The sequence below is a fragment of the Hevea brasiliensis genome, chromosome 9 (assembly GCF_030052815.1).
Source record: "Hevea brasiliensis isolate MT/VB/25A 57/8 chromosome 9, ASM3005281v1, whole genome shotgun sequence".
Lineage (NCBI taxonomy): Eukaryota > Viridiplantae > Streptophyta > Magnoliopsida > Malpighiales > Euphorbiaceae > Hevea > Hevea brasiliensis.
The window spans coordinates 17,249,432-17,277,251 of record NC_079501.1 but is presented as its reverse complement, the minus strand read 5'-3'; the positions used below and the strand labels follow the sequence as shown (position 1 = coordinate 17,277,251).

Sequence of the window (27,820 nt, the reverse complement as noted above, 5' to 3'; positions counted from 1 at the left end):
TTCATCTTAAAGTATTTTAATTATTTATATTTATATATTTTTTTATGAGAATATTATATTATATTTTTCTTATTTTAAAATTAAAGATATCAAGACCTAAAGTAAGGTAATTTTTAAAATCCTAATGATAAAAAACTATTATCATGAATTTACAATTTAATTAGATAGTTTTATTTATTATTATTTTAATATATTTATTTCAATTTTATTTAATTGACTAAATAGTTTTATTTATTATTATTATTTTAATATATTTATTTCAATTTTATTTAATTGATTAAAATAAAACTTCCAATTTTAATAATTTTATCAATAAATTATAATAAAAAATTTTGATAATGAATTTTGATTGGGCCAATTATGAAAATTTGAAAAGAATTTAAATTCTTAATCTTATAGAAACAATTTATGTACCATTTTGATATCAATTAACAAAAGCTCAACTAAATTTTGAGGCCTTAATTGTGGACCATTTTCATATTTTTTTTTTTAATTTTGAGACCTTAATTTTAATTAATCTTATCGGTGGACCAAATTGTTACTAGGCCATGTAAAAGGGCAAAATGAAAAAAGTGACATGCCCAAAATAGGCATCAAAGAGGGCAGCGGCGAGCACGAGTAGAGCAGTGGAGACTGGGGAGGTAATTTAGTAATTTAAAACACATTCCTGGGCAAACATTTGAACTCCCGTTTCCCGCCCATAGCGCCTACAGGAATCCATCACCAATATATTAAATTAAATGCCATTTATTTATTACACTCACTCTTCCCTCTTCTTCTTGCTGCCTTCACCTGCTTCACACTTCTCTTTGTCTCTCTCTCTTACTGAGAAAAGCTAAGCTCACTGTAATCTTCTGCCTATTCTTTCCTTTTTTTTCCTTTCTGATTTTCTTAATTTTGCTCTTTTTTTTGGTCAAAATCCCAAGTTTCTCCAATTTATGTTAGTAATGGCCTGATGGGATTGTTTCTAACCCTAGGGTTCTTCTGTTTTCTGGAAATGGTTATGTTTTGTGTGTGTGTGTTTATTTGTGTGGTTTTTAGAGTTTTAGTTTTTCATTTTGATTTTTGTAGGGCTTCAAATGATGGCCGAGATCGAGGTGAAGAACGATGCCTCTGCTGATTCCCCGACTTCGGTTCTTGAAGACGAGGTGTGTTATCGGCATCTCTCTCCCTACTTTTTTTTTCTTTTTCTAAACTAAATCGTTTAGGGTTCCGTTTGGGGTTTGGGGGGGGGGGGGGGAGGGCGGCGATGAGGAATGGGAAAGTGGATTGTTTTATCCTTTTATTGGTTTTTGCGAGGAAGCAGGGAAGGAAATGTGCTGGAAAACGGCTTCATTTTCTAGGCTTTATAAGCATTTCAGTATTATTTATTTATTTATTTTTTTACTTTAGAGGGCCATTGTTGTTTTGAAGTGTTTTGGGTGAGATTTGATGCGCATGTATTAGGTCTCCTAGTATTTGTGAGCTTAGTAGTATTGTTTGTGCCATTTGTTTCAACTTCTTGCTTTCTAAAAGTAGTTTTTATAGATGCAAATGTCATCAAATGAAAGTATGCTTTTTAAATATATCAATCCTGTTTCATGTGAGAAAAGTAAAGAAACACTTGTACTTTTCATATGAATTAAGTTTTTTTTTTTTAATTTTTAAATATATCTTTTTGATGCCTGAGAATTCTAACCAAAAATTACTTTTTGTTTTTTTGATTTTACTATTTTAGAATAGCAAAATAAAAAAAAAAAGAAAAAAAAAAGAGAACAAACCAAATGGAGCCTTTGTTGTTTGAAAAAGATATTCTGTGATACTAGTGCACTATTTTCTTTCTGTTATGGTACTTCTTTTTGTTTTGCACTTCTTTATAATTTTCTGTCGTCTTGTTTTGCACTTCTTTATAATTTTCTGTGCCTTTATTTTGATAAGCTTTAATGCTTGTTTTCTGAACATTTGATACAAAAAGGGACAACATTTTTAAAGTTATTGAGATTTAATGATTGGGTTTGTCACATTAGTCTATTGTGTCTGAGCGTGCATATGTTATTTCAGTACTTGAATCTTCTTTTGATCTGTCATAAAGGTTAAACTTGTGAAGTTTATCCTGTTAAGTTTGTGCCTGAGCCTAAAATTTTATTAATATGCTTGATGTTAAAATTTTTACATATATATGCTGTTTTGCGACAAGTTTGTTCATCTGTTTCATTTATTGATGTATGTTTTTTAATTTGAAGGAGAAATGCAAGGACAAAACTGGAGACAAGTTGGAAAAAGATGTCCTTCCAGATGCAAAAAATGGTGATTCTTCTCCTGTATCTAGAGCCATGGCAGAGGAGGAAGAAAAGCTCTTGGAAGCACGAACGAGACAAGAAGAAGAGGAAGAGCCAGGGGAGGCACCTCACTTAAATGGCACCCAGTTTACCAAATTAGATGAGCTTCTAACACAAACGCAACTCTACTCAGAGTTTTTGCTGGAAAAGATGGATGAAATCACTCGTGTATCCTTTCAGACTCCCTCTCAGATGAATCTTTTTTTTTTTTTTGATTGGGAACTAATTTTTCTTATTCCTGTTTAAAATTGATCTATGTTTTTGCATTTGCTAGAATGGAGTGGAGCAGGAGAGTGAAACTGCTGAGAAAAAGAGAGGTCGTGGCGCAAAAAGAAAATCTGCTGCACAATACAATTCTGTAATTCTCCCTATGCTTCTTAACCTTGTTAATGAATTATTTCATATGATACACACACACACACACATATATTTTAACTGTTGTTAAGTGATAAACATGATTAGACGCCTTGTCCTTAGGCATTCCAAGCATAACTATGTTGGTGCTTTAAAAGGCTATGGAATCAAAACAGTTCAACTCGAAACTTGAAAGGCTGTAATAAATTTAGATATTAATCGGATTAAGGGTGTTTCATCTCTGTGTAGCCAAATGAAGATGAAAATAGCAGACAATAACTTTGCTTGCCCCCCTCTTCTCATGGTGTCAACAATAGCTGCATTACAATTAACTAATTGTCAATCTGAATTTTATATAAGCCTGCCTTCTTAATCTTCTGTGCATGCTTTTGTTTTGTTTTTTTTTTTAATGTACTTCACAATGAGTAGGTATTTGGGTGCATTTCATGACCCTTAGTTCTTGAAATATCATGACAAATGCTGTGACATGCTTTTAGAGGAAAGCCAAGAGAGCTGTTGCTGCGATGCTGACAAGATCTAAAGAAGCTGAAAATATTGAAGATGGAGATCTAACTGAGGAAGAAAGACTTGAGAAAGAGCAGAGAGAGCTAGTACCTTTGTTGACTGGTGGAAAGTTAAAGTCCTATCAAATCAAAGGTGTGAAGTGGTTGATTTCCTTGTGGCAAAATGGGCTCAACGGGATCCTTGCTGATCAAATGGGACTTGGAAAAACTATTCAAACAATTGGTTTCCTTGCGCATCTAAAAGGGAATGGCTTAGATGGCCCATATATTGTGATTGCTCCTCTTTCTACTCTCTCAAATTGGGTGAATGAGATTTCAAGGTAAATTTTTAACTAGCTTTTCATGTGAAATGACATAAAGTGAGATTTGAACTTTTAATATGAAATTTTAATTTATTTTCTATGAATTTGTTCAATTTAGGTTTGCTCCCTCTATAAATGCTATTATCTATCATGGCAGCAAGAAACAAAGGGATGAGATAAGGAGAAAATACATGCCCAGATCTATTGGCCCCAAGTTTCCTGTTGTAGTTACTTCTTATGAGGTTGCAATGTTTGATGCAAAAAAGCATCTGAGGCATTACAATTGGAAATATGTTGTGGTTGATGAGGTCAGTGTTCTAATGAGTTTGTAGATTTAATCCTCCCAGTTTTCTTAACATTTTGTCTGCTTAAATTGCAACATGCAAAGCACCAAGGGAAGTTTTTGTTTCCCTTAATGATGAGGTGCATTTGCCCTGGTGTGGTAAAAAAAAATTGGTTAAAGTAGCAAACACTAAAAGTAATTTTGATTGTTTTGTGTTGAACTAAAATATAAGGAAATTATTTTGGGTCATTGATTAACATTAAGTTTGATTTATCATGGATTACTGAGACAATTAACGTGTTTGGTCCACCATGATATACATGAGATTTGCTGATTGTGTGTGTGTGTTCAAAAATCTTTTGGTATATTTTAGTCCTTTCTTATTTGTGGACTAAAAGTAGTTTCAGTTTATGCTTTGAATCTGAATTTCATGAAGTTTAGATAGATGTGGGGATGGCACTAAACCCTTTTTAATCTAGTAGGCTCTAATCATTTGAACTAAATGCTAATTCCTTGCTATTATATTTATTTTTTCAAATACCTGTTCAATTGTTTGTGTTGAATGTTGATAATTTTCTATTGCATCTTGAAGATTTGCCCTCTACTTTGTGAAGACCACACTTGCTCTTTGCTCTTAATCTCTAAAAGACCTTTGTGCCTAATGATACTTTGTGCTTTTTAACAATCCTGATTCCTCCAAAGCTTTTTTTTTTTTACTTTTTTTTGTTATTCTGACTAAATTTCTTCCTGAAGGGACATCGGTTGAAAAATTCAAAATGCAAATTGCTGAAGGAATTGAAATACTTACCTATGGAAAATAAGCTCCTGCTGACTGGGACACCTCTGCAGAACAATTTAGCAGAGCTCTGGTCATTGTTAAATTTCATTTTGCCTGATATTTTCCAATCCCATGCTGAATTTGAGTCATGGTAAGCTAGTTCAGTCTATTGTTTTTTTTTCCCTACACAATCTTGGTTTGAAAATTCATTTGTTCTTGCGAAGTAACTTGCCTTTTCCTGCAATTCTGCAGTAGAACCATGGTCTGACATGCTCCATATATATTATTTTGTGTACCTAAATTTTCTATATGGAAATTTTCTTGCTTTGTCTGTCTCTGGACACCATGGAGGTGCCCTTAGTTTGTTGCGGATGGCATGAACTGGGGGTTTTGGATTCGTTTGTCGCAGACCAATTCTGTAAACTTCTCAATAGATATAATCTTGTAGACTATTTCCTTTGTCACCAAAATATTTTTCAAAAACAGTTGGTGAAATTCTAAGCCTAGTGTACATCCATTAGCTAGATACAGTCTCTCCATTTAAATTTGTTTTTTGGGGACAGATTTCATCATTTCCTGTTTTAGTTTTTTTTTTTCAGTAATTGTGAAAACAACTAACAGGACAATCAGATTATTAATCTATATTGTTGGATTTGCTGATATGTTCCCTTTTGTTCTTTAGAGGACACTGCAGTTATATTTGGTGCTGTACAATGTTATTTAGACTTCTGTTTGTGATTGATGTCTCAGTGCAACTTTCTTCTCTGCCATATCATTCTCTTATTTTGTGCATTTACATTTTAGTTGGTCTTTTGTATTTGATGCCATTTGTTTGTTGGAACTGTCTAAGGATGGCAATTGTTCCCGAACTCCCCTGCACAATAATATATTATATTTTTTTTATTAAAAAATGATTTATATTTATATATTTATGTATATAAATATTTTAATTTTAATAATAAATATTTTTATATTATTAAAATATGTTTAAAACTTATATTTCTAATTTATAATTATTTTTTAATAAATGAAATAATGAATTTATATTATATAATGATAAAAAATAAAAAAAAAAAAAGAAAAAGAAAAATCTCCCTGACCCCTATCTCCTATGGGGTGAGTATGTTGCCATCAACCATCCTTGACAATATCTGGCAATGTAACATCCTTGTGTTTGCATTGTGTGGAAATGTTACATTCTTGGGTATGTATTATTCCTTCATCTGTGGGCCCCACTGTTACTTGCTTATTCCATATACATTAGAGAGTGGATCTCTCTCCTAAAGGTAAGGGTGGCAATGTAAAATTCCTGGACAGGTTTAAGAATATGCTGAAATTGGCATGAACCTTAACAGTTTCATTCATGAGGAAAGAGGCAATAATTGTACCTGATAGCACTGATGCTGCTGCTTTGGCCTGATCAATTCTGTAATTAGCAACATGGCTTTCTGTTCAGGTTTGATCTGTCAGGAAAGGCTAACGGTGAAGCAATGAAGGAGGTGCTGGAAGAGAAGAGAAGGGCACAAGTAAGTGTCCTTGCTAACAATGCAGTTTAGATTTTATAAAACCATTTTTCATGATATGGTGAGCACTTGGCTTGTAACGTTCAGGTGGTAGCTAAACTTCATGCCATATTGCGTCCATTTCTCCTCCGGAGAATGAAGACTGATGTTGAGTGGATGCTTCCTCGGAAAAAAGAGATAATTCTATATGCTACCTTGACTGAACATCAAAAGAACTTTCAGGATCATTTAGTTAATAAGACTTTGGAGGGCTATTTAAGAGAGAAGTTGGATACAGGTATTTGATTACTTTCAATTGTGGGAGAGCCACATTATATCTTTCATTTGAAGGCTGATATTGAGTGAATGTTTCGTTGTCCCTTTTTTTTTTTCCTTTTTGATATTTTTTCTCGTTGATTATAATTTAGGATTGATGTTGTTTGTTGGGTACTGGGACTTCTGGCTATTAAATTATGAAATTGATTCTATGCATATGGTGATGTTAGCCATTGGATCTGGTGAATAGAGCAGAGCCAATTGCTGACATCTGATGCATGCTCAAAAACATGCATGTGGAATCTGTTACCAGCAAGGTATGATGGCTTCCAACTGATAACTTCAGGCAGGAGCTGTAAATTCATAAGCTAGTAAGGATTATTAGTTAATCATTAAATTGGAAGATTTCTGAACCTGAGGTATTGGAAGATTTGTGGACCTGGGGGATAGCTTACTGAGGTCAAGAATTTAACTGCCTACTTTCAAAATGAACAAGGAGAATCATTTATATTTTTCTTATTATTGGCTGGTTTGAAAGATCTGGTGAAGGCCTTTTGTGTAGGGCCTCTCTCTACAAAGTGATAATAATTTTCTGAGACATGCATATCAAGTGTTCATTCACAGTAAAAACAATGAGAATTGCTAAAGTTTAGGTTGTTTTTGGGCGACTAAATTCTGGCTAGTACTGGTTATTTGTTCTCCTGGGATTTGCAAATGATTGTTTTGTCAATGTTGATTGTTTTGTCAATGTTTTTAATATGATCTGATTATGGTTGAATCACAATCTGTTCATTTGCTTTATTGAGTTTATAGTAGCTATTGGTAGATTGTTTTACTTGATTGCAAACTTGAATTGTTTTTCTCCCTTAAATATTGCTTCATTATGTTCTCATGTGACTTCAATTTATGAATTTCAGGGCGTGGTTTGAAAGGAAAGCTCAACAATTTGATGATTCAGCTTCGGAAGAACTGCTACCACCCTGACCTCTTGGAGTCAGCTTTTGATGGCTCATGTACTTGCTTTTAAATCCATTTTGTACTTTCATTGGGAATTCATGCTTTACGGTTTCACTTGAGATTTTTTGCATTCTTGACAGATTTCTACCCACCTGTGGAACAGATAATTAATCAGTGTGGCAAGTTCAGGTTGCTGGACAGATTGTTGAATAGGTTATTTGCACTTGAGCACAAAGTAAGATGTAGAAGTTAGAAAATAATAATGTTTGCTTGTTTCTCATAAGTTTCCTACTTATTTTCAACTGTCCCCCCAAACAGGTCCTGATATTTTCTCAGTGGACTAAGATTTTGGATATAATGGACTATTATTTTAGTGAAAGAGGTTTTGAAGTATGTAGAATTGATGGCAGTGTGCAGTTGGATGAAAGGAAAAGACAGGTTGGTTGTATAATGTTGTATAATTATGAAATTGAATGTTTTGTGATCTAACTATTATTTTCAGCAGTGCGCTACACTTGATAATTTTTCAAAGCTGTAATGTTGAATCATAGTTAACTATTTCTGTTCCTGAATCAGATCAAGGAATTCAATGATGTGAATAGCAACTATAGGATATTTCTTCTCAGCACTAGAGCTGGTGGATTGGGTATCAACCTTACTGCAGCAGATACTTGCATACTATATGACAGTGACTGGGTATTTTCTTTATGTCATTCTCTTTTTCCTTCATCAGTCAGAATGTTGAGCTAGCTTGCTTACTTGCATCTGTATTCCAGAACCCACAAATGGATTTGCAGGCCATGGATAGATGTCACAGAATTGGCCAGACCAAGCCTGTTCATGTTTACAGACTTGCAACAGCTCAATCCATTGAGGTATTTATATCAGTGGTGGTCATAATGTGAAATAACACTAATTGGTATTGGGAGATTGACAAATTGTATGTTTACAGGGTCGCATATTGAAAAGAGCATTTAGTAAGTTGAAGCTTGAGCATGTGGTTATTGGTAAGGGGCAGTTTCATCAAGAAAGAACAAAGTCTAATTTGATGAATGATTTGGAGGTTTGTTGTATCTTCCTTGTCTCTCTTTTTCTATTATGTTATTTATCATTTTGGTGGAGGTGGTTGCGTGCCTTATCTACTAATTGGGAGGGTTATATTTTCTTTGGTCATATTTGTTGTCATTTATTGTTCTACTTTTGAACTTGCCTTCTTATTGCACTGGTTGTTTATTGATGAAATGACAATATAGGTAATAAAACCTTGACTGTTGAAATGACAATGTAGGTAATGAAAAATGAAAGTATTGTAATACTTAAGGCTGGATATTTAATTGATTGTTGACCATGGTTGACCATATTGGGATGTGATTTGCTGATTTATTAGCCGCAATGACGAGCTTCACTAGTTATATTCTCTTTCAAAGTTGGATTTTTCTTACAAAATTTTCAGGAGGAGGACTTGTTGGCACTGCTTCGAGATGAAGAAAGTGCTGAAGACAAGTTGATACAGACAGATATTAGTGATGAGGATTTGGAAAGGGTAATGGATCGCAGTGACCTGATTGGAGGCTTATCAGATGACCAAAATGATGATGCTGTGATTGGCACAATCCCCCTTAAAGGGCCTGGTTGGGAGGTGGTAATACCGACTGCAACTGGGAGCATGCTTTCCACCCTTAACAGCTAAGGGGTTGCTTTAGTGAATTGGGATAGGTTGTCTATAGATTGGGATGTTATGCCATTTTGGGGTTGATCTTGGAGGATGCTTTGTTTGGGCTCTAATTTTTGAGAGCAGAATGTTGCTCTGGGAACGTCTTCCATTTTGGAAATGTTATGGAAAGGGCTCTAATTCTTTAGAAGAAGTGATTTTTGTAATGGTCTATTATCTGATGAATTATCATCTTCAGATACAATATGTGAAACGTGAAACCATTTGAATGCTTATCTAAGCTGAAATCGTGTTGTGTTTAAACTGATGTGAATGGTTGGTGGTATGGAAAGCAACAAGGAGTCTTTTGTAGGTGAATTATATAAGCTCCATAAGCTGGCTGCTTATGGTGGTAAAATATGAGTTGCCAAGTTTATCTTGGGTTAGAAAATTTTGTTTTAAAATATGGCCTATTGGCAGTTGCTGTAAGATTTTAAATTTGAATGTTTAGTTGAAATTAAATTAGTAAATAATAATTAAATAATGGAAAAGAGATAATTATTAAAATTTCGCACGTCAAAACTTAAAAAGGTTAAAAAATTCCGTTGCCGGGAATCGAACCCGGGTCTCCTGGGTGAAAGCCAGACATCCTAACCGCTGGACGACAACGGATATCTGATTTGAATATTGCAACTAAATCAATTACATACTTTGCGACACTTTTCCCTCTCATTTCAATGATAAAAAAAAACCTAGTTTTGGATGGATTATAAAGATAAAGAAATGAGATCCACATACAAGAAGACTCCACAAGAATTTTACGATAAACAAACTCCGCATGATTTTTTTTTTTTTTCCCTAAGAAAAGCCTCCCCAACGGAAGCCATTTTTAACATGTTTTTATGAACAAATTCAATGAAGGATGTTTACCAACTAGTCTTCATCAATACAATGTTGTTTTTAGTGGACATTTATTTAAATCCTGTTCATGGTAAGCTACCAAGAAAATTTTCTCTTATGATACCAATAGATTTTATATATGTTAATGTCATGTATGAAACTTAGCAATCACAATATATATATATATATATATATATATATATACCACATAAATTATACATATCAAAAACCATTATCTAAGAAAGTTTAAATTAGGAAATAAATATCATATATCTTAAAAATTAAATTTTCTAAGAAAACGGGTTAATTAACCCAACCAAATGGTAGGCGGGTCGCGGATCGTCCAGGCACGAGGAGTTTCCCCTGGAAAATCCGAACGAATTTCACTGGTTGGTTGCCTCGTTACAGCTTTTTCCCTCTTTCTTTCTATCCCTCTCTCTTCTTTTAAATTATATATATATATATATATATATATATATATATATATATATATATATATATATATATATATATATATATATATATATATATATGTTTTCTTCTCGATCTCAACTCCAAAGCAAAACAATTAAGGTCTCGATCTCAACTCCAAAGCAAAACAATCAACCTTAATTCCACTTTTATCTCAGATCGAGCAGCGAGCGACACTCTGCAATCCAGCCTCAAAATATCCCAGTTGCTACTAGTTTTTTGATCGGAGAAACAAAATACATAAATAAGAACAGAAATACAGAATATGATAACTCGGTCTAAACTCGTTGAGCAACTCAGGGATTACCAGATCCGATCGCAGCACAAGTGTCCTGCTCTAACTATCTTCTCTCCCAAACCCCACATCACTTCTTGGTAACTCTCTTTGCTTCTCTTTTATTATTTGATTTTTATTGTTCACTCTTTGGTAATTGGAAAATCCGATGCATTATAATCAGTAGTGGAATTGCTGTTTCTTGATCATGCCACAAACCGGGGATTCATTGTTGGTGCATTTTAGTTTTTACAACATTTTCCTCCTGAAGTAGACACAATGATAGCAGTGGTGTGGGCATCTTGCATCCACTATGTGCAAATGGGTTGTCTGTTTTTTTTTTTTTTTTTTTTTTTAATGATTATTGGCATTGTGATCATGTAATATGCAGTTTGAGCTGCGTTTTATGTATGACTAGGATGTGACAATTGTAATTCGCATTTGGTATGGTACATTTCTTCAACTTTTTTGACAATACATTTTTTTTTTTAACTTACTACCAAAATTTCGATTGTAATTCTATGGAGAGAGTTTCTATATAAGCCCTGTTCAGTTTTATAAGGAACTCCAGTTACCTGAACGGTGGTGCCTAGTTTAGTTTGTAAACATGCTGTCCGACTGTTAAGGGCTAATGGTGGTTAGGACTTGTGCCCTCAAATCCTTCAAAAACGTGGAAGGCTGATGACTTCATATTCCTATTCTAGAGCTCCAAAATGGGGCGTAGATATCTTAAATATGGGTAAGCTATGAGAAATCATACCTGCAAGTTTGTGAACTAATGCCTTACAAGTTATGTGGACATCTAGGAATACGTATTTATCTTGTTTCAAAAAAATAAAAGGGCCAACTAGTCTAATAAATCTTTAACTTTGTGTAAATTTTCAAATTTTATCCTAGGCTTCATGATTTTTACCAACTGGATCCAGTTTTAGGAGTCATAAAATTTTTCTATTCCACATTGAATTTGAACTGGCATTCTAAAATGAATAAGGAAGATGGATATGGTTCCAATTATTGATTGAGGCCTAGTTGAAGCTTTATCAACCCTCTTGAAAAACTGTAGCATTTTGGACAATCAGAAATCTCGAAGGTGTAACTACTTTGAACCAAAATTTTAAATACGGTTATATCCTATATCACTTGTAATGCTACAAAAAAAATTTTTCTTTCCATATGGGTTTGGGCAATACCAGTGTTGATCCAATAGTGACATATCATTCTAATGTGAAATGTGGCAGAAGTTATGTGTAAGTTGATACATCAATTAGAAGAAGCAGGAGAAGAAGAAGAAGAAGAAGGCAGTTGAGAGAAGAGGGTATTGACATATCATTCCAATTTGGGATGTGGTTTTGGAATGTGGTAGAAGTTATGTATCAGCTGATACATCAATTAGAAGCAGGAGAAGCAGAAGAGAAGGCAGTTGAGAGAAGAGGGGGGTGGGGGGTGTACATATTTTGGGTTGTGAGACTGGCTATTTTTTCCCCATTTCATATCTATTTCTGGTTTTCATTTACTAGTGGAAATTGAAAATATTCATTCATTTATTACAAGCAGAAAGTTGTTTCCCAGTTCAAAATATTAGAAAACATGCTCTATTAAGTCTGTTTTCTGAATTAATATAAAACTGGAAAATTGTAAAACATGTTTACAAACAATCATTTTCCATTTATACTATATATTATCTTTTGCCTAATTTATAGTTTACATAATAAAAACTAACCCATGGAAAAAAAAAAATTGTTCTCTTTGTAAGTGAGAGAAAAAGGAAAAGAATGATCAATTATCTGACATGGATAGGATTTGATCCCATGATATCTGATTAGAAATTTTCTTTGCATATGGAGCATATGAACTACAATACAGCCTTTGTGAGTAAAAAATGTGTACTCAACTACTCATACACGCACTTATATTTTTGTGTGCATGCATGTAAAATGTGCGAGAAAAAAAGGGTTGTTGGTGGGGTTGGAGCCCCAAGCATTTGATGCCAGAAGAGAGAGTATGTAGAAAACTCTGTGTTTTTCATTGGAGAGCTCATTCCTTACGTCATAGAAAAACTTAAAAAAAATTAACCAAACTTGTTTTCCTATAATGAGCTGTAACTTGGAAAATTATGAAAAATGCTTTTACACCATTGAGAAAAACATTTCATTTGAGCATAAAACTCTATTTCTTGTTATCGTAGAAAAAATTTCTTGAATACAACTCATTCTTTATAGATGAACATAGTTTTGTTTTCATATGTTTGCTATGGTCACAGTTACATGAATTATTCAAAGCATTGGAATTATGATATTAAGGTTCTTGAAAGTCATCTTTTACCTTTGCATTGTTAAATACATTTAGTATTTTTAGATCAGGACTAATGATGTAGGAAATGCCAGGAATTTAGGACTACTTATTTTAGGAAGAAATATTAGAAGTAGAGTTTTATTTTGTTTAGGATTTTGTGTGATTTGATTCCTATTTAGTGTTGGATTTCCTAATCCTAATATTTGTAAGATTACAAATACTCTACTTGTTCTACATCAACTAATGAATTTGCATCATCTAAATCCATTGCCATAGAGAGGGACAGACTTTATAAGGTGGAGGTTGGGAGGATCACATATTTTGGTAATTTAAGGATCATTAATTGGGAACAATAGTAGCATTGAATTGATGACAAGGTCAAATTTTGTTTCAGTTATGCTAATGACAAGGTCAAATTTTGTTTCAATTATGCTTATTTTGATGGGTTATAGTTGCAGACCCATTTCATAGTAGATTCGGTAGTAAGAATCTCTGCAGCCTTTCTTTTTCCCTTATCATTGTAAGAACTAACCTGTAACACCACTTCTCTTTTTATTTAGGGAAGGATTTGTGGCTCCCACCTTCTTCTTCTTCTTCTTCTACTAGTACTACTACTAATAATATTAAGCCTTTCAGCTTTCTGTTATATCTGAGGAGAATCAGAACATCATGTACACCTTTTATGAATATCTTGATCTTCATAGTTTGAGACTACATCTATGTCCTTTTGTGTTATTTGCACATGTAAATTATACTATTAATTTCTTGCAGGGTTGATGTTGCTGTGGCAATCTGCTGGGCATTCGTGTTTAGCATGCTTGTCATATCATCTTTTGTGACCCTCTATTTCAGGCACTTTTGGCTTTCTTTTCTCATAATCTGCCTTGGGATTTTTCTTCCCATACGCTTGCGAAGTTCTAGGCAGGTACTGACCCGGAAGAGGGAGAGAAGATTGTTATTACCTTTGTCAATGTGAATTTGCCATGGCAGTAAAGTTTTTCAAGCATGTAGACCAGTGATGATTTTTTTAACTTGCATTTGAGTGCTGTGACATATTATAGAGCAATTCCAAAGCATGGAGCACTCCTTTTGGTCAACCATGAGAGTTCCCTAGTCTCTACACTCTGAGATAAATGGTATGATTCTTTTTTGTCCCTCTACATAACAAATACACAAAAGCAGTGAGAATTTACCCAACACTTCTTTTTCATGCGTAAACACTATACATTTGAGCAATGTTACTGGACATTACTATTTACTAGTCTTGTAAATTCAGTATAGTTCAAGAAAATTTATTTTGACATCTCTTGAAGATCAAGTTATATAAATATTTATTTTGAATTTTGAAACGCAAAAAAGTCATGACGGTTAGTACTCTCCCTCTCTCTTAATCTTCTTATGAGTAAGATCTGGACCAAAATTATAGTAAAAAGCTTTGAATTTCACTTTGGCCAAAGTTGAAGGGCTAAAGAATAGAACAGGGTGCAGCAATGCAACTACGCTCTAGGTAACTTGAGATCTAGAGCTAACAATTAATTGAATTGGTGAAGTCAAGATGGTGTTAATGGCATGTCAGTTTAGATCTTGGTGTCTTCTAAGGTTAAATCGGTTCCTGGGTAGGTATATTTGATAACCTGACTAGAACTAACCTGACCTTATGTGTTAAATTGTCAATAGACTTAATTTCAGCAATTTTCACTAGTCTTATCATTAAACTTCTATGAGGTCTTCATTCTATCACATAAAAATACACTCCTTTAATGTGTTCTTCAGTAAGTTTACTATTTGCATGTGTAAGAGAAATTCAGTTGGATTTCTAATGTGGTAGTCAAGATTTTAATTATTTATTTATTTATAATATAATTGTACAATTAAATTTAAAGGTGAACCACAAGAGTTCTTTTTTAGCTGTCAAATTGGAAATCTGACTAGATCTCAGTATAGCTTAGTGACCATGTTAAAACACAAAATAAAAGAGTCTAAAATTTAGTCAGAAGTCCAACCACTGTGAAATTAAGCCATATGCCCATATGTTATTTGCATGCCGTATGAGTTTGCAACACTTAATCTTCACCTGCTATAAATGTCTAAGACAACTCATGTGGCTTTTTCAATGTCATCATTATCCTCTCTCTCTCCCTATATATATAGTTCGTGCTTATTTTCAAGTTTGGCAGATTTATTTATCGACAACCAACAAGGATCACCATTAGTTGTCCTCCCTTCCTTTCAGCTTTCTCCGGTACCTCCTGAGTTTTATCTAGTGTTGTGTTTCCCTTCTCTTGTGGCATTAGAAAGAAACTCATAAAGTCTGATAAATTGAAATTTTTTGGTATCTAGATTTTGTGGTTGATGAAATCTTGAAATCGTTGCTTTATGTAATTTTTTTCATGGGTAAGGCATTTCAGAAGGAAGAGATTGTGACGTTAGGAAAAAGAACCTGATCTGCTATCACTTAATATAACCTGACTTGTAAGTTACACAAAAGCATTAGGAAGCTGGATCTTAGTAACAAAACTTAATTGATAGAATTTGACATTTCAAGTGTCATTTCAGTATTTACCATGCTTATATTTTTGGTCCTGAATGTTGCCTTTTTGTTGTTCAGGCTTCTCCGCCTGCACTCTTCCCCCTCTTTGGCTGAGACATGAAGCCACTTAAACTAAACATGTAACTTAGGAAACACTTGATACATTGTTGAAGCAACAAGTAAGCATTGTAAAATCAGAAATATATAATCATACAACTCAGTGGTCATACCCTCTCTGAAAAATGAATAATGTCTGTTACTTGTAAGATAAACAATTTTGTTTTAAGTGAAGAAAATTTATACCATTTTAAAATATGTATCCATTGAGTTGTCCAGAGTTTGATATCAGCACTTCATTTATTTGGATTAGGCTTTGAATTTTATAAGGACTTTCAGAGCAAAGCTATTTTTTGGCTTTTTAAAATTTTTTATTACACCTTGGGTGCTGAGACTCTGGTAGATTTCACTTTAACACTGTTAAAATTAAACTATCCTTGACATAATATTGTGTGCTCAAATGTTTTTCATCTTTTTTTAAATACATTAAAGGAAACTATATCAAATATAAGAAGCCTAATTGGCTGATATCACAATTGCAAAGTAGTTGTGTTTGTGATTTTTTATGGTTCCTTTCATGGTCCCGTAGGGGACCATTTTGTTCTGTTTCCTCAAACATGGGTCTAAGACATCAGTAGACATGAGCTAGGAAAGAAGAAAGTAGAAGAATAAAATGAAAAGCTGATGGCGACGGGTGGCATACAGGTGAAATGATTGCTCTTAATCAATAAGTATATGGCCCCATATGTCCTAGGAATGCAGAGGGCCTTCTCTTGACTTGTACTTGAGCGTGAATAATGCCCATTAGTGATGTTTCATTACTCTGGTTCGACTTCGATATTTTTCTTGTATGATGCTTAAAGTGAAACCATGGTAATGATTATTGTGATTCTATTCTTCATTTTTCAACACTTACGTTAATATGCAGTACAGATCATATCTATTCTAGTTTATAGCTTCATGCCCTCTTTAACTATTTTTTCCTCCTTTAAGTGCCATTGATGGTTATATCATAGGTGTTTTGATTGGAGTAATGGCAGGTCTTGTTTATAAACTATTTGGTTAGGTTTATAGGCAGGATATTGTAAAGTTCATGAGCTACTCAAATGATATGATTATGCTGTGGATAGCAGTGGCTCATCATGTTATGATTCATAAGCTATTATTGAAAAATGCTGATGGCCCATGGGAATGGGATTTGTTCTGTTAGTGAAAAAAAAGGTAATGTTAGTGGCACCAGAAAGTACCTTTATGGAGCATGCTGCCTGCATGTAGTGCAGTTTTCTCAAGTAGAGAATATCCCCTTTATTATTATTATTTTATTTATATTTGCTGCAAGGGATAAGGCTCCATGTGTTGAATTGGATGTGAAGATCAAGGACAGTGGATGTTGGCATTAAAAAAAAAGGCAAAGGGCTCAATACGCTGGGCAACTATACTATGCTTCTTTAATTATTCTTATTAATCGATAAGACAGGGCAATGGTAAAATTGCTGTTGGGTAACACATGTTCAAAGGGCCAATCAATCAATAGTCTGCCAATAATTGTGAAATTTAAGTATTTGTTTAAGGTCACATTAGCCAACTGCAATCATGAAACCTTCAGTTTTTGTGCCAAGGTTTACAGATTAGGCATTTCAAGCAAATTTTATATATAATTATTGGTGGTTAAGTGAAAGTTCTGCCCTGATGCGCAATCAAAGAAATAGATTCATTAATTCTATTCTTTTGAACTCTATTCTATTCCTTTTGTTTTTCTCTTTTGGTTGTTTAGGGAAATCATTTTTCCCTCTTTTCCCTCTTTGGAGACCAATATTCGGTATTTAAATGCTCAATGATAATTTTTTTTTAATCTATTAATTATTGTGATTACATTGACAAGTTTAAAACCTAGTAATTTTTTTTAACAAATAAAAGATAAATCTTTCATTAAATGGAGGTAAAATATAAATATGAAGTATAAATATTACTATAATTTTGTATAATAATATTTAAGATATATCACTTATATAAAATATAATAATAATTATTTAGATTTGAAAATTTTAAATTTATTAAAAAGGCATTTGAGTTAGTCATTTAGTAGGAAGTACACACTACTCATTAGTAGTCATCGTTATTTGATTTTATTTTCCTTTTACAAGCTTAACTAGAAAGTATCGAACTTTGATATTCTTATGGGAAAAAAATATATACTTCTTATATCATTGCATTCTTATTCAAATAATAAAATAAAACACTTAACAACTCTAAAATAATAAGGAAAAAAAAATAGATTTTTATGATGAAAGAAATAGAAATACTCACAAATGAAAAAATATCAAATCTTCATAGAAAGGAAGGCAATAAATTCTTCCAAAGGGGAAAATAAAAACTCAGATGAAGTGTGGACAAACTTACAAACAGATACAAATATGAAGATTATTGAGAAAAAATAAGTTAAATATAAAAAAAAAAAAAACACAAAAAGTAAAAGGCAGAGGGGCAACAATCAATGAAAACAATCGCCCATGATCACTCTAAAGACCCACAAGAAGAAAAAAGAGAGAAAAAAAAAAAAAAAGAAAAGTGGCGGCTAGAGTTGATTATAAATCTATTAATTTTATATTTGAATTTATTATTATTATTATCATCATGAAATTAGAATTCTTTAACAAACGTCCAATATTTGTGTTTTTCATTTTAAAAAAGAAAAATACAAAATGACTGATAACATATATTATAGAAGATCTTGCAAATTTATTATTATTAAAAAATTTTTGTATTGCTATTTGTGATAATGCATTTTAAGTGGTAAGTGACCCAACCATTTGAAAATAAAAATGTCTTCCTTTGTCATTTCAGTATGGCCCTTCAACACTGAAATTTCCTCAAATTGATTATGCCAAGAGAAGACGAATAAGCATTAATTATTTAAAGAAACAACATGATTTAGATTAATTTAGTGAGGGCCTCTAAAATCCAAATAAAAATACAGATCTACGAAACCCTTCAAACTAGTCAAAGATTGTCCCTTTCTTTCATTTGGGTAGGAAGCCCAAACCTAAAAGGATTAATTGGGAAATTAAAATTATTCATACTTGAAATTTTAATAAAAAAACAATAAAGTTGTAACACCCAAAAAAAATTTTAAATTTATTATTTTATGAGTAATATTGGTATTTTAATTTTTATTTAAATTTTAAGAAATTATTTGAGATTTTTCGGATTTTAAAAATCGGGTTCGATTTTCTGAAAATATAAACTTTGATGATTTTTAAAAAATTTATTTAAAGATCACGTGGCAAAACTAAAAAATATATTTGGAGTCTACGTATTTTTCTGAGTTTTCTGGAATTTTTTTGAAATTTTTGGACCTCGTTTTCGGTCCCGAGGCAGAGTAAAAATTTAAAATTTTGTATTCTGAATCGGACTGACCGAATTGAACCGGACCGGATCGGACCGATCGAATCGGACAGGCCTTTTCTTTTTCTTCCTTCTTCCTACTGCGCGCGTCTGACCCCTCTCCCTTCTCTCTCTCTTTTCTCTCTCCTCCCTCCTCCTCTTGCCGCGCCGCCGCCTCCCCTGCCTTCCCACCTCGCCGGCGCCCCACCTCGGTCCTCCCCCACGGCCGGCCGCCGCCTGGAACGCTGGAAAACGGCTCTAGAAGCGACGCGCAGCGCACGCGCGACCTTTCGTCTTCCCGGCCAAAATCCGATTGATCCGACCACCAATCGGACCGGGTCTTGTGTCTAAACTCATCTACTCGTCGAGAGCTTTCCATAGACACCAAGAACACCGAAATCCATCTAGCTGTTTGTCCAATTTTTGTCCGAGAAGTTTTAGCCCATTTTGACTTTTGGGCTAGATTTCTCGCAAACCGTGAATCCCACGAAAAAACCGAGAGTACTAGAGCGCTCAATTCGTTGAGAGCTCGCGGCGATATAAATTTTGAATTTTTCCAACACCATTTTTCGGTGGGTCCCACGGAACTTCGCAGTGTTTTTCCGAGCATTAAATGAGCTTAGAAAATTCTGTAAAATTTATGTACTAACCCCCGTGTTGTGCCTTCGTGTAGGTATCCTCAATTCGCGGAAATTCGACAATTGTCCGGGTTTGTGAATTTCCGGCCAGACAAACCTGCTACCGGAAAAGTCTCCGAACTGGATTGAGGTTTTGGCTACCTCACCATTGTCAGACATCCTGAGCGCGTTCCCGAAGTCGGAATCGGCAAAGGTAAACCCGAACCTTGCTTTTTCGTAATTTTCTAGTGCTTAAATAGGATTAAAAATCCATAAAATATTCGTGGTAGCTCATAAAATTATGATTCTTTTTGCAATAGCCTAGTAATATTGCTAAGGACCGCGGGACAAAGTTTTAGAATTTTTAGAGCTTATTTGGGCAATTTTTGCAAAAATGATTAATTATAAGGACTAAATTGAAATTTTACATATTGTGATGGATGATTGATTTGATGGACCCAGGAGGGGTTGTGTGATGAGATTGAGTTGTGGATATATGGGTTGTGAATATATAAGTGTGTTTTGAGCCCTTTTGCAGGTTGGGTAGGTCCTAGGTATAGGGGAGACTCTGCCGGATTTTCGGCACGACTTAGGACGTATTTGGTCTTTTCTTAAATTGTATTGAGTCATTTGTATTAAATAATTGTAATGTAATTGTCAGGTGAGCCGGGACAGCCTTCTTCCTCCGCCCAGCCGCCACAGTGACCGTTGTCAAATCTGTGAGTAAAATATTAATTTTAATTGTAATTTCACTATTATTATATGTTCAAGCATGCCCATGCATCACTTATATGCATATATCTATGTAAATAAACTTTAGGCACGATTTATGTTGCATTCATAATTATGAAAGTGCCATGTATGTTATTGTGGTAATTTGGAGCAGTGTGCGTGCGTTGGCGTGCGTGTGATGTGGTGTGGACTATGGATAGGACGGGTACACACGGCTTGAGATCTTCGCTGGGACCCGGTCTTTCGGGGTAGACACGGCTTGAGTTCTTCGCTGGGACCCTGATTTGGTTATTAAGTGGAAGTCCGAGCTGAGTTCTTGTTGTACACGATTGGAATTAAGAGAGTCATAGGGATCACTCCCATATATATATGATTGATATTCTTTGAGTGCGTGAGTGCTCCAAATTACCTTTTTGATGTTATGATGTGAAATTATTGCTGGTGTTGCATTTCACTCTACAGGGTGCATTAGTTTTAGATAGTTATAGAGATTATAGTTAAAATTGATATTTTACTCTCTGAGTCGAACGCTCACTCCTGTTCAATATTTTTTCAGGCCACAGGAGGATATTTTTGAGATTAACCTGCTTTCTTCCTCGCAGGTCGAGTATTAATGTTTGTATAAATTTGTTAAATCTTAGCATTTCCGCATGTGATAGAAATATTATTTGAATTGGGTCTGTAAACTAAATTGTTATTTTGGGCCTGTAAACATAATATTCTATGCGTGATTGATGGATTGGATGAGGGAGCTGAGCTCCCATTTATGTTTATGATGATGAGTATGTGGAGGGTGAGCTGAGCTCCCCAATTGATGTTATATTTTGTTTACAGGTCGGGTGAGTCAAAAACTCCCCGTTGAAAGGTCCACTTTATGGCCGGACTCTGCCCGGTTGATTTCTTGAAATTGGGCCCAAATGGGCCTTAGAGTTGGGTTAAGTGAACAGTTAGACTTACTACGGGCCTCGGGGGCTTTAGGCTGGCCCAGGTCCTAGTGCCGGTCCGGCCCATAGGTTGGGTCGTGACAAAAGTCTTAGTTTTTCAAAAATTAATAATTTTAAGTCTCAAATTTTTAATAAAATACTTTTAAATTAATAACAATTTATATAATTTATTATTTAATAAAAATAATTATATATATAATCACACATTCACATGATATTTACTGTGGGACGATGGTCATGTAAGTTGATGGGTGATGATTATACAAGTAGCTATAATGTCATCATTTTATAATTTTTTTTTGCTCCATATAAAAATATTCTTTTTCAAAAATTAATTTTTAATATGTAAATAAAAGAGATTTTTATAGTTATTTTATTAAAAAATATATTTTATTACACAAAAATAATATTTTATATTATATTTTATTAATGAATTTAAATATTTTAATTTATTACATTTTTAAAATAATATTTTATTACATTACTTTATAAGAATGTTATAGTTATACTTTTTTATTATATTACTTTACGTAAATATGAAAAGATAAAATATAAAAATGTTAAAGTGTTAAATCATTAAAAATAAAATAAAATAATCATATAAAAATAAATTATTCTTATATTAATTTTATAATTTATGTCATTTATTAAACTAATTGTACAAGTCACTAAAAATTATTTTTCATTTGAAAGTTTTATACTACAATTATATATATATATATATATATATATATATATATATATTTAATTTATTAAATAGGATGTTTAAGTCATTGAAAATGCTGGTCATTTTCATTATTTTAAAATTTTTATGATTAAAATATATTAAATTTAATTTTAAATTAAGTTTTATTATTTTTAATTAATATATTTAAAATTTGATTTCTCAAATTTAATAATTTTAATAATAATATAAAATAATCCCAAAACTATCAAATTAAAAATATAGGAGAGCGAGATTGACCAAACTCTATTCTCCTCCTCCGCTTTTGGAGTCCATGGCCTTGGTTTTTTGTTTTCTATTTTAGCTGTGCGTCTCTGATCTAAGGGTTCTGTTATAGCTTAGTACATTTCTTTCAGGATCTTTTGGCCGACATTTAGTCCCTTGTAGTGCTCTCTACTAGTTCTGTCCCCAGTGAAGGTTCTACTTCTCCCCTTATGAGCTATGGTGTCGATGTCCAAAGCCCAACGTTTATAAGGTCATGCAAGGCTTCCTAGTTCTTTGGCTGGTTCCATGGGGTGTTTCTAGGGATCCTTGATCAGGTGTTGTAGGTCGAGTTTCACTCCCTTCGGCGCTTCAAGGGGAGTTTTTCTCCCCTCCAACGACTTGACTGGCCGTCCAGTGGCGTTCTAGATTCTAGTGTTGTGCGGCCCTTTTCATCAGGTTTAGGGTCCAGGTTCGGATCATCTATGCTAGGGCTCCTTGTACGATGTGGGTTGCGCCTGCTCTGCGTTTATTTTGGGCCATGGAACTTTATCTTGCAATGGTTCACTAGCCCTTTTTTCATAAATGAATCCTGCTAACTTTCAATTAAAAAAAAAAAGAAACAACAATTCGCGGCATCTCACAAAATGGGCAAAGCCAATTGGCTCGGCTCTGCTTCACACGGCACACGCCTCACGAAACTTTGTGGCACGCCAACTGAGGAGAACTAATGCCTCATTTTATAGCCTTCATAAAACCAAAGAACCTCCATTCGTTTTGAAGAGGTGATTTAAAAGTTGCATTTATTAAATATTGCCGTTTAGGCTTAAAGTAGTTCAATCTCATTTTTAAAAAAATCATAATCAGAATATTTAAAATTTTTTGAATTTTTTTTTAGAATATACTTTAATTTTTATCATTTTAAAATTAGAAATCTTAAGTAATCTAATTAAGGATTTTTTTAATTTAATAAAATAAAGACTAAGGAAAGAATATTCTTCATAAATAAAAATTATTGGGAAAAAAAAAGACTTGGAAAGTAAAAGGGCAACAGAAAGCCAAAATCGTCGCTGCTTTCCGCTGTTTTAGTTATATGACAAAAGAGAAGCTTGTAAAAGCAGCCTATGGCTATGGGTTCTTAGCCTTTGCTCTCAAGCTTGCGGTTCCTCAAAACCACCTGCGTAACTAACTTTAAAAACTCCATGTAACCTTTTCAGTTCAGATGAAGAACTCCAAAAAAGCAGAGGCTGTCTGATTTTTCTCTGCTTAAAACAGCTAAGCAAATTCCACGCACACAAACGTAGAGGCTTCATGTCTGATACAGAGCTTGTTCTCTTTCTTCTTCCATCAATTTTATCTCTTCTTCTAATCTTCATTCTCTTTCAAAGAAAGCATGCCAGATTCAATCTCCCACCAGGCAACATGGGCTGGCCATTTATTGGTGAAACCTTTGCCTACTTGAAGCCTTACTCTGCTACTTCAATTGGAGATTTCATGGAAAAGCATATCTTAAGGTAAATTAAATGCTACAAACTGACTACAAATTTTGTTTAGGCAAAAATTATACCAATTAAAGCTTCAATTTTAATCTGCAGGTATGGGAAGATATACAAGTCCTATTTATTTGGGGAGCCAACAGTAGTCTCTGCAGATGCTGGACTCAATAGATTTATACTACAGAATGAAGGGAGGTTATTTGAATGCAGCTATCCAAGAAGTATTGGTGGAATTCTTGGAAAGTGGTCTATGCTGGTTCTAGTTGGAGACTTGCATAAAGATATGAGGACTATATCTCTCAACTTTCTGAGCCATGCCAGGCTCAGGACTCAACTATTGAGAGAGATGGAGAGGCATACCTTGCTTGTTCTTAACTCCTGGAGGGAGAATTCTATATTTTCAGCTCAGGATGAAGCAAAGAAGGTAATTCTTGAAACTTACATAACCAAACAGATGAATTTCATTATTGCACTCTTTTCAAGAGAAAAATGCTTAGCTTATCGGTAAGGACAAATAAAAAAAAAATGTAGTTCACCTTCAATTTGATGGCGAAACACATCATGAGCATGGATCCTGGAAAGCCAGAGACTGAGCAGCTGAAGAAAGAGTATGTTACTTTCATGAAAGGAGTGGTATCTGCTCCATTAAATTTGCCCGGCACTGCGTACAGGAAAGCCTTGCAGGTAATAGGCTAGCCAGTTACTACCTAAAAATTTCGTATAAAACATAAAATGAATTGACAAAAGAACCAGGACTAAAATTCTGTCTGGCAGTCTCGATCAATCATCCTGAATTTTATACAGCAGAAAATGGAAGAAAGAATTGGGAAAATGAAGGAAGGAGAAGAAAATTTGGAGGGAGATGATCTTCTTGGATGGGTTTTGAAGCATTCAAATCTTTATGGTGAGCAAATCCTTGACTTGATACTGAGCTTGCTCTTTGCCGGCCATGAAACTTCCTCAGTAGCCATAGCTTTAGCTATTTATTTCTTGGAGGCTTGTCCAAGTGCTATCCAGCAGTTACGGGTAAGCATGTCTTATATATATGCCACTTTTACTTCTTACCAAATACTAGTCTTGTAATATTTATATGTTTTGTTTCTTTCTTTATACAAAGGAAGAACACCTGGAAATTGCAAGAGCAAAGAAGCAATCAGGAGAGAAAGAATTGAACTGGGAAGATTACAAGAAAATGGAATTCACTCAATGTGTAATTAATCAAGCATTCTTCTTTTCTTGTTATGCCAAAAAACATTCTAACAGAAATAATAAACGAGTGTTTTTGTATGTGAAGGTTATCAGTGAGACACTTAGGCTTGGAAACGTAGTGAGATTCCTGCATAGGAAAGCTCTGAAAGATGTTCATTATGAAGGTAAAGAAAGAGATTACAATAATGTTTAATGTGATGATCAAGAAATCAAAAATTAATTAAAATTTGGGTTAAATTGTGAAAGGTTATGACATTCCACGTGGATGGAAAGTGCTACCAGTGATTGCAGCCGTGCATTTGGATTCTTCTCTTTTTGACCATCCCCAACACTTCAATCCATGGAGATGGCTGCAGGTCGGTAAGCTTTTAGAGTTAAAGACTTAAGACAGAGATGCCTTCCTTATTCGTCATCATCACTGTATTATTATTTATTTATTTATTTATTCATTTATTATTATTATTATTATTATTATTTATATATATACATTTATTAAAACTGAATATTAAAAATTGATTTACAAGAATATACCGCCTAAACTAATAAAGTAAATTAAAAAATTATCATATGACACAACCTCTTTATTATTTTTATTTTTATATTTTTTCAAAAAATTAACTTATTATATTAAATATCAATTTTTTATCTAAATATTTTTAAATTTCAACTATTAAAATCTTATCTTATAAAAAAATTATCTAAAATTCTTTTTTATTACATCTTTTAAAAATTTTAAAATTTATAATTTTAAGCATTAAACTTTCAGTTAGATGAAAAAGTGGTGATTTATTTTTTTTTAATTGACTGAAATTTATTTCTAAAATTTAAAATCTAATGTTATAATACCTTTTATTAAATATAAAATTATATCAAATGTTATAAAAAAATTATTTATTAATACATGAAATAAAATTATAATTAATTAAAAATTTTATCATTCATAAAATTTTATATTATAAATTTAAACAATATAAAAATAAAATATAAATATTTTATATTATTAAAATAAAATCATAAATAATTTAGATAAAACAATTAATTATTATTTACAGGCAACTAATTAGCTATTTGTTTCTTTGTTTTGAGTGGACGCATAATTAATCAAGGATACCCTTTCAGAAAACATTGTCATGGTTGCGGCTATAATTACCTACCTAAAACGTGTTGATTTCTAATTCTATCATTCATCTACATTAAATAATTTTTTTTTTTTTTATTATAAATCTTTTCAAACATAAAAATATTTTCTTCAAAATAAAAATAGGCCTCACCGGCACAGCCACCACAAGATGAGGAAGATAAGATATACGCGGGGAGACGCCGAATTGATCAAAGCCGTTGAATAGATAAGATCATAAGACGTACTGGAAAGAAGATAAGCTAAGTGCACAGTGCGATCTCGCGATATCCCCACCAGATCAAGCAATGAACTGTCGTCATCATTCAACGGCATGTTTTCCATCTTATCACTTTGGTCCCACTTTCTCTCACCCTGTGGTATCGTCTTTCACGTGATTAAAGCCCCATTTGGTTGTGGGTTCTCACGTGCACCTACGTCACTGCTTTTATTTATTAAAATATTATTACCCATTTCGAAAAAATTAATAATTATTTTGTGTTTAATTTGTTATTATTTAAGCGCAAGTGACATGGCTTTCCCCGATAGTTGACCTCCGATCCCATCAAGGAGATGGACGGATGGATGTCTCATTGCATTGAATTTTCCTACACGTGCGTTTATTTTTCCATTCAAACCTATTGGCCAAATCTTCTTTCCATGATTTCCTCAAAACTTGTTCGGAAATATGCACATACATTGCGACTTGACACATTGATAGGAAATGGTCTAAGAAGTTGGTTGGTATCTGTCTGCCTCGTCAATCTAATCCGCTAATTTTGCGCTGTTAAATAAAATTTCACATGAAATTCATAATTTTATGTAGGGCGAGTATGTATTGATAAATATATTTTTAAGTATATAATAATTTTTTTTAATTAAATTACAAGTAAAATAAGAAGACATATATATATATATATCCTTGGAATTCAACGGGATTCTTGTCATTATTTAGTATTCTGTGACTTCAAGTGGGTGCTTGTCCTGAGATACTCACTTTTTACGCTCTTGTTCTGGCTTCTGAGTGTTTTATTTTTGTGATGAACAGACGCAGAGTAGTCATTGCTTCATGCCATTTGGGGGAGGACCAAGAATTTGCGCAGGCTCAGAGTTGGCAAAACTCGAAATGGCCGTTTTCATCCACCATTTGGTGCTTAATTATCAATGGGAGTTAGCCGATCATGATGAAGCTTTTGCCTTTCCATTTGTCGATTTTCCTAAAGGCTTGCCTATCAGGGTGGTCAAGCTCCACAATTTTATATAGAATTAAACAAAACAAATTCACTTGTTATACATGCAGACAAATCGCTCATCATCCTCATATCAGCCTCTGCAAAGCCCATGGAAGACGTTTATATAGCTTGTAACATTACTGAAGAAGGCAACAGGTCGTCTCGTTTGTATGTGAAGATTTTGAGCCCCTTGGACTATTCTGTTCCCAACGGTCTAGTGTATAAGTTTATTTCTTTTGATGTTTTATATGTAGCAGCTCACGTGAATAATTTCAAATTACACAATTACTAGGTGAATAAATTCACGTGAATGAGACGAAAAATAATTCTTTGATAAATTTTATAATAAATCATAAGAAAATTTAAATTTAAATTGTGATAGAGAATTAATTTGAAAGAAATATTTTTATAATAATAAAAAAATAAAATTGTAAATTGAAGGTGGGGCTGAGTCCCCACAGCCGCAGGTAGTAATCCATGACAGGGAACCCCAACCTCAGTGCATGTTTGGGTCTTGCCACTTTCTAGGAAAAGGAAAGTGACACTTTGTGGATGTTGGCAGTGCACGAAATGGAAACGTAACCCTGGGCCTAAAATAAAGGCTGTGTTTGTCGTTTGGGAAGGGATCGGCGTTCATTGTTTAGATTTCTTAATTTTATTAGGTCCCGCTCCCTTGCATATTAAATGTAAGCTCA

The 27,820-nt window shown here is 33.5% G+C and overlaps 2 protein-coding genes, 1 long non-coding RNA gene and 1 other non-coding gene across 9 annotated transcripts; 3 read left to right on the top strand and 1 right to left on the bottom strand.

The window, feature by feature from the left end:
* The first annotated feature begins 714 nt into the window (after positions 1 to 714).
* LOC110665023 (ATP-dependent DNA helicase DDM1) lies at positions 715 to 9,269 on the top strand. Of its 2 annotated transcripts, none has more exons than XM_058153209.1 (16): positions 715 to 846; positions 1,072 to 1,148; positions 2,223 to 2,486; positions 2,593 to 2,676; positions 3,170 to 3,516; positions 3,617 to 3,806; positions 4,535 to 4,710; positions 6,016 to 6,085; positions 6,170 to 6,359; positions 7,255 to 7,350; positions 7,435 to 7,529; positions 7,613 to 7,732; positions 7,871 to 7,990; positions 8,071 to 8,169; positions 8,247 to 8,357; positions 8,751 to 9,269. In XM_058153209.1, exons 2-16 carry the CDS (start codon positions 1,080 to 1,082, stop codon positions 8,982 to 8,984), a joined length of 2,265 nt encoding a protein of 754 aa, XP_058009192.1. In that variant the 5' UTR covers positions 715 to 846; positions 1,072 to 1,079; the 3' UTR covers positions 8,985 to 9,269. The 2 variants fall into 2 exon arrangements, with proteins under 2 accessions (XP_058009192.1, XP_021680665.2); XM_021824973.2 differs by having other exon boundaries at positions 716 to 846; positions 8,748 to 9,269.
* Positions 9,270 to 9,545: 276 nt separating this feature from the next.
* On the bottom strand, positions 9,546 to 9,617 carry TRNAE-UUC (transfer RNA glutamic acid (anticodon UUC)). Its single transcript has one exon. It is a non-coding gene; the product is annotated as a tRNA-Glu (tRNA).
* Positions 9,618 to 9,783: 166 nt separating this feature from the next.
* Positions 9,784 to 17,205, top strand: LOC110665022 (uncharacterized). 2 transcript variants are annotated; one of them, XR_009151282.1, is made up of 4 exons: positions 9,784 to 9,936; positions 10,475 to 10,691; positions 13,654 to 14,018; positions 16,809 to 17,205. It is a non-coding gene; the product is annotated as an uncharacterized LOC110665022 (long non-coding RNA). The 2 variants fall into 2 exon arrangements; XR_002496782.2 differs by lacking the exon at positions 9,784 to 9,936 and adding an exon at positions 10,071 to 10,234.
* Positions 17,206 to 23,111: 5,906 nt separating this feature from the next.
* LOC110665021 (cholesterol 22-monohydroxylase CYP90B51) lies at positions 23,112 to 27,498 on the top strand. Of its 4 annotated transcripts, none has more exons than XM_021824971.2 (8): positions 23,114 to 23,585; positions 23,667 to 23,991; positions 24,099 to 24,251; positions 24,375 to 24,593; positions 24,685 to 24,777; positions 24,862 to 24,940; positions 25,023 to 25,132; positions 26,942 to 27,498. In XM_021824971.2, the coding sequence occupies exons 1-8, from the start codon at positions 23,383 to 23,385 to the stop codon at positions 27,155 to 27,157; spliced, it is 1,398 nt and encodes a 465-aa protein (XP_021680663.2). In that variant the 5' UTR covers positions 23,114 to 23,382; the 3' UTR covers positions 27,158 to 27,498. The 4 variants fall into 4 exon arrangements, with proteins under 4 accessions (XP_058009190.1, XP_021680663.2, XP_021680662.2 ...); XM_021824970.2 differs by having other exon boundaries at positions 24,372 to 24,593; XM_021824969.2 differs by having other exon boundaries at positions 23,117 to 23,585; positions 24,342 to 24,593.
* Positions 27,499 to 27,820: the final 322 nt, after the last annotated feature.

Bases quoted from the DNA above. Each gene is read 5' to 3' on its own strand.
- LOC110665023 (XM_021824973.2), top strand. From the start codon at position 1,080: ATGATGGCCGAGATCGAGGTGAAGAACGATGCCTCTGCTGATTCCCCG. The intron at 3,517-3,616 runs GTAAATTTTTAA...TGTTCAATTTAG, and splicing joins TGGGTGAATGAGATTTCAAG to GTTTGCTCCCTCTATAAATG. The intron at 3,807-4,534 runs GTCAGTGTTCTA...TTCTTCCTGAAG, and splicing joins AATATGTTGTGGTTGATGAG to GGACATCGGTTGAAAAATTC.
- LOC110665021 (XM_058153207.1), top strand. From the start codon at position 23,383: ATGTCTGATACAGAGCTTGTTCTCTTTCTTCTTCCATCAATTTTATCT. The intron at 24,252-24,341 runs GTAATAGGCTAG...TCTGTCTGGCAG, and splicing joins CGTACAGGAAAGCCTTGCAG to TCTCGATCAATCATCCTGAA. The intron at 24,594-24,684 runs GTAAGCATGTCT...CTTTATACAAAG, and splicing joins GTGCTATCCAGCAGTTACGG to GAAGAACACCTGGAAATTGC.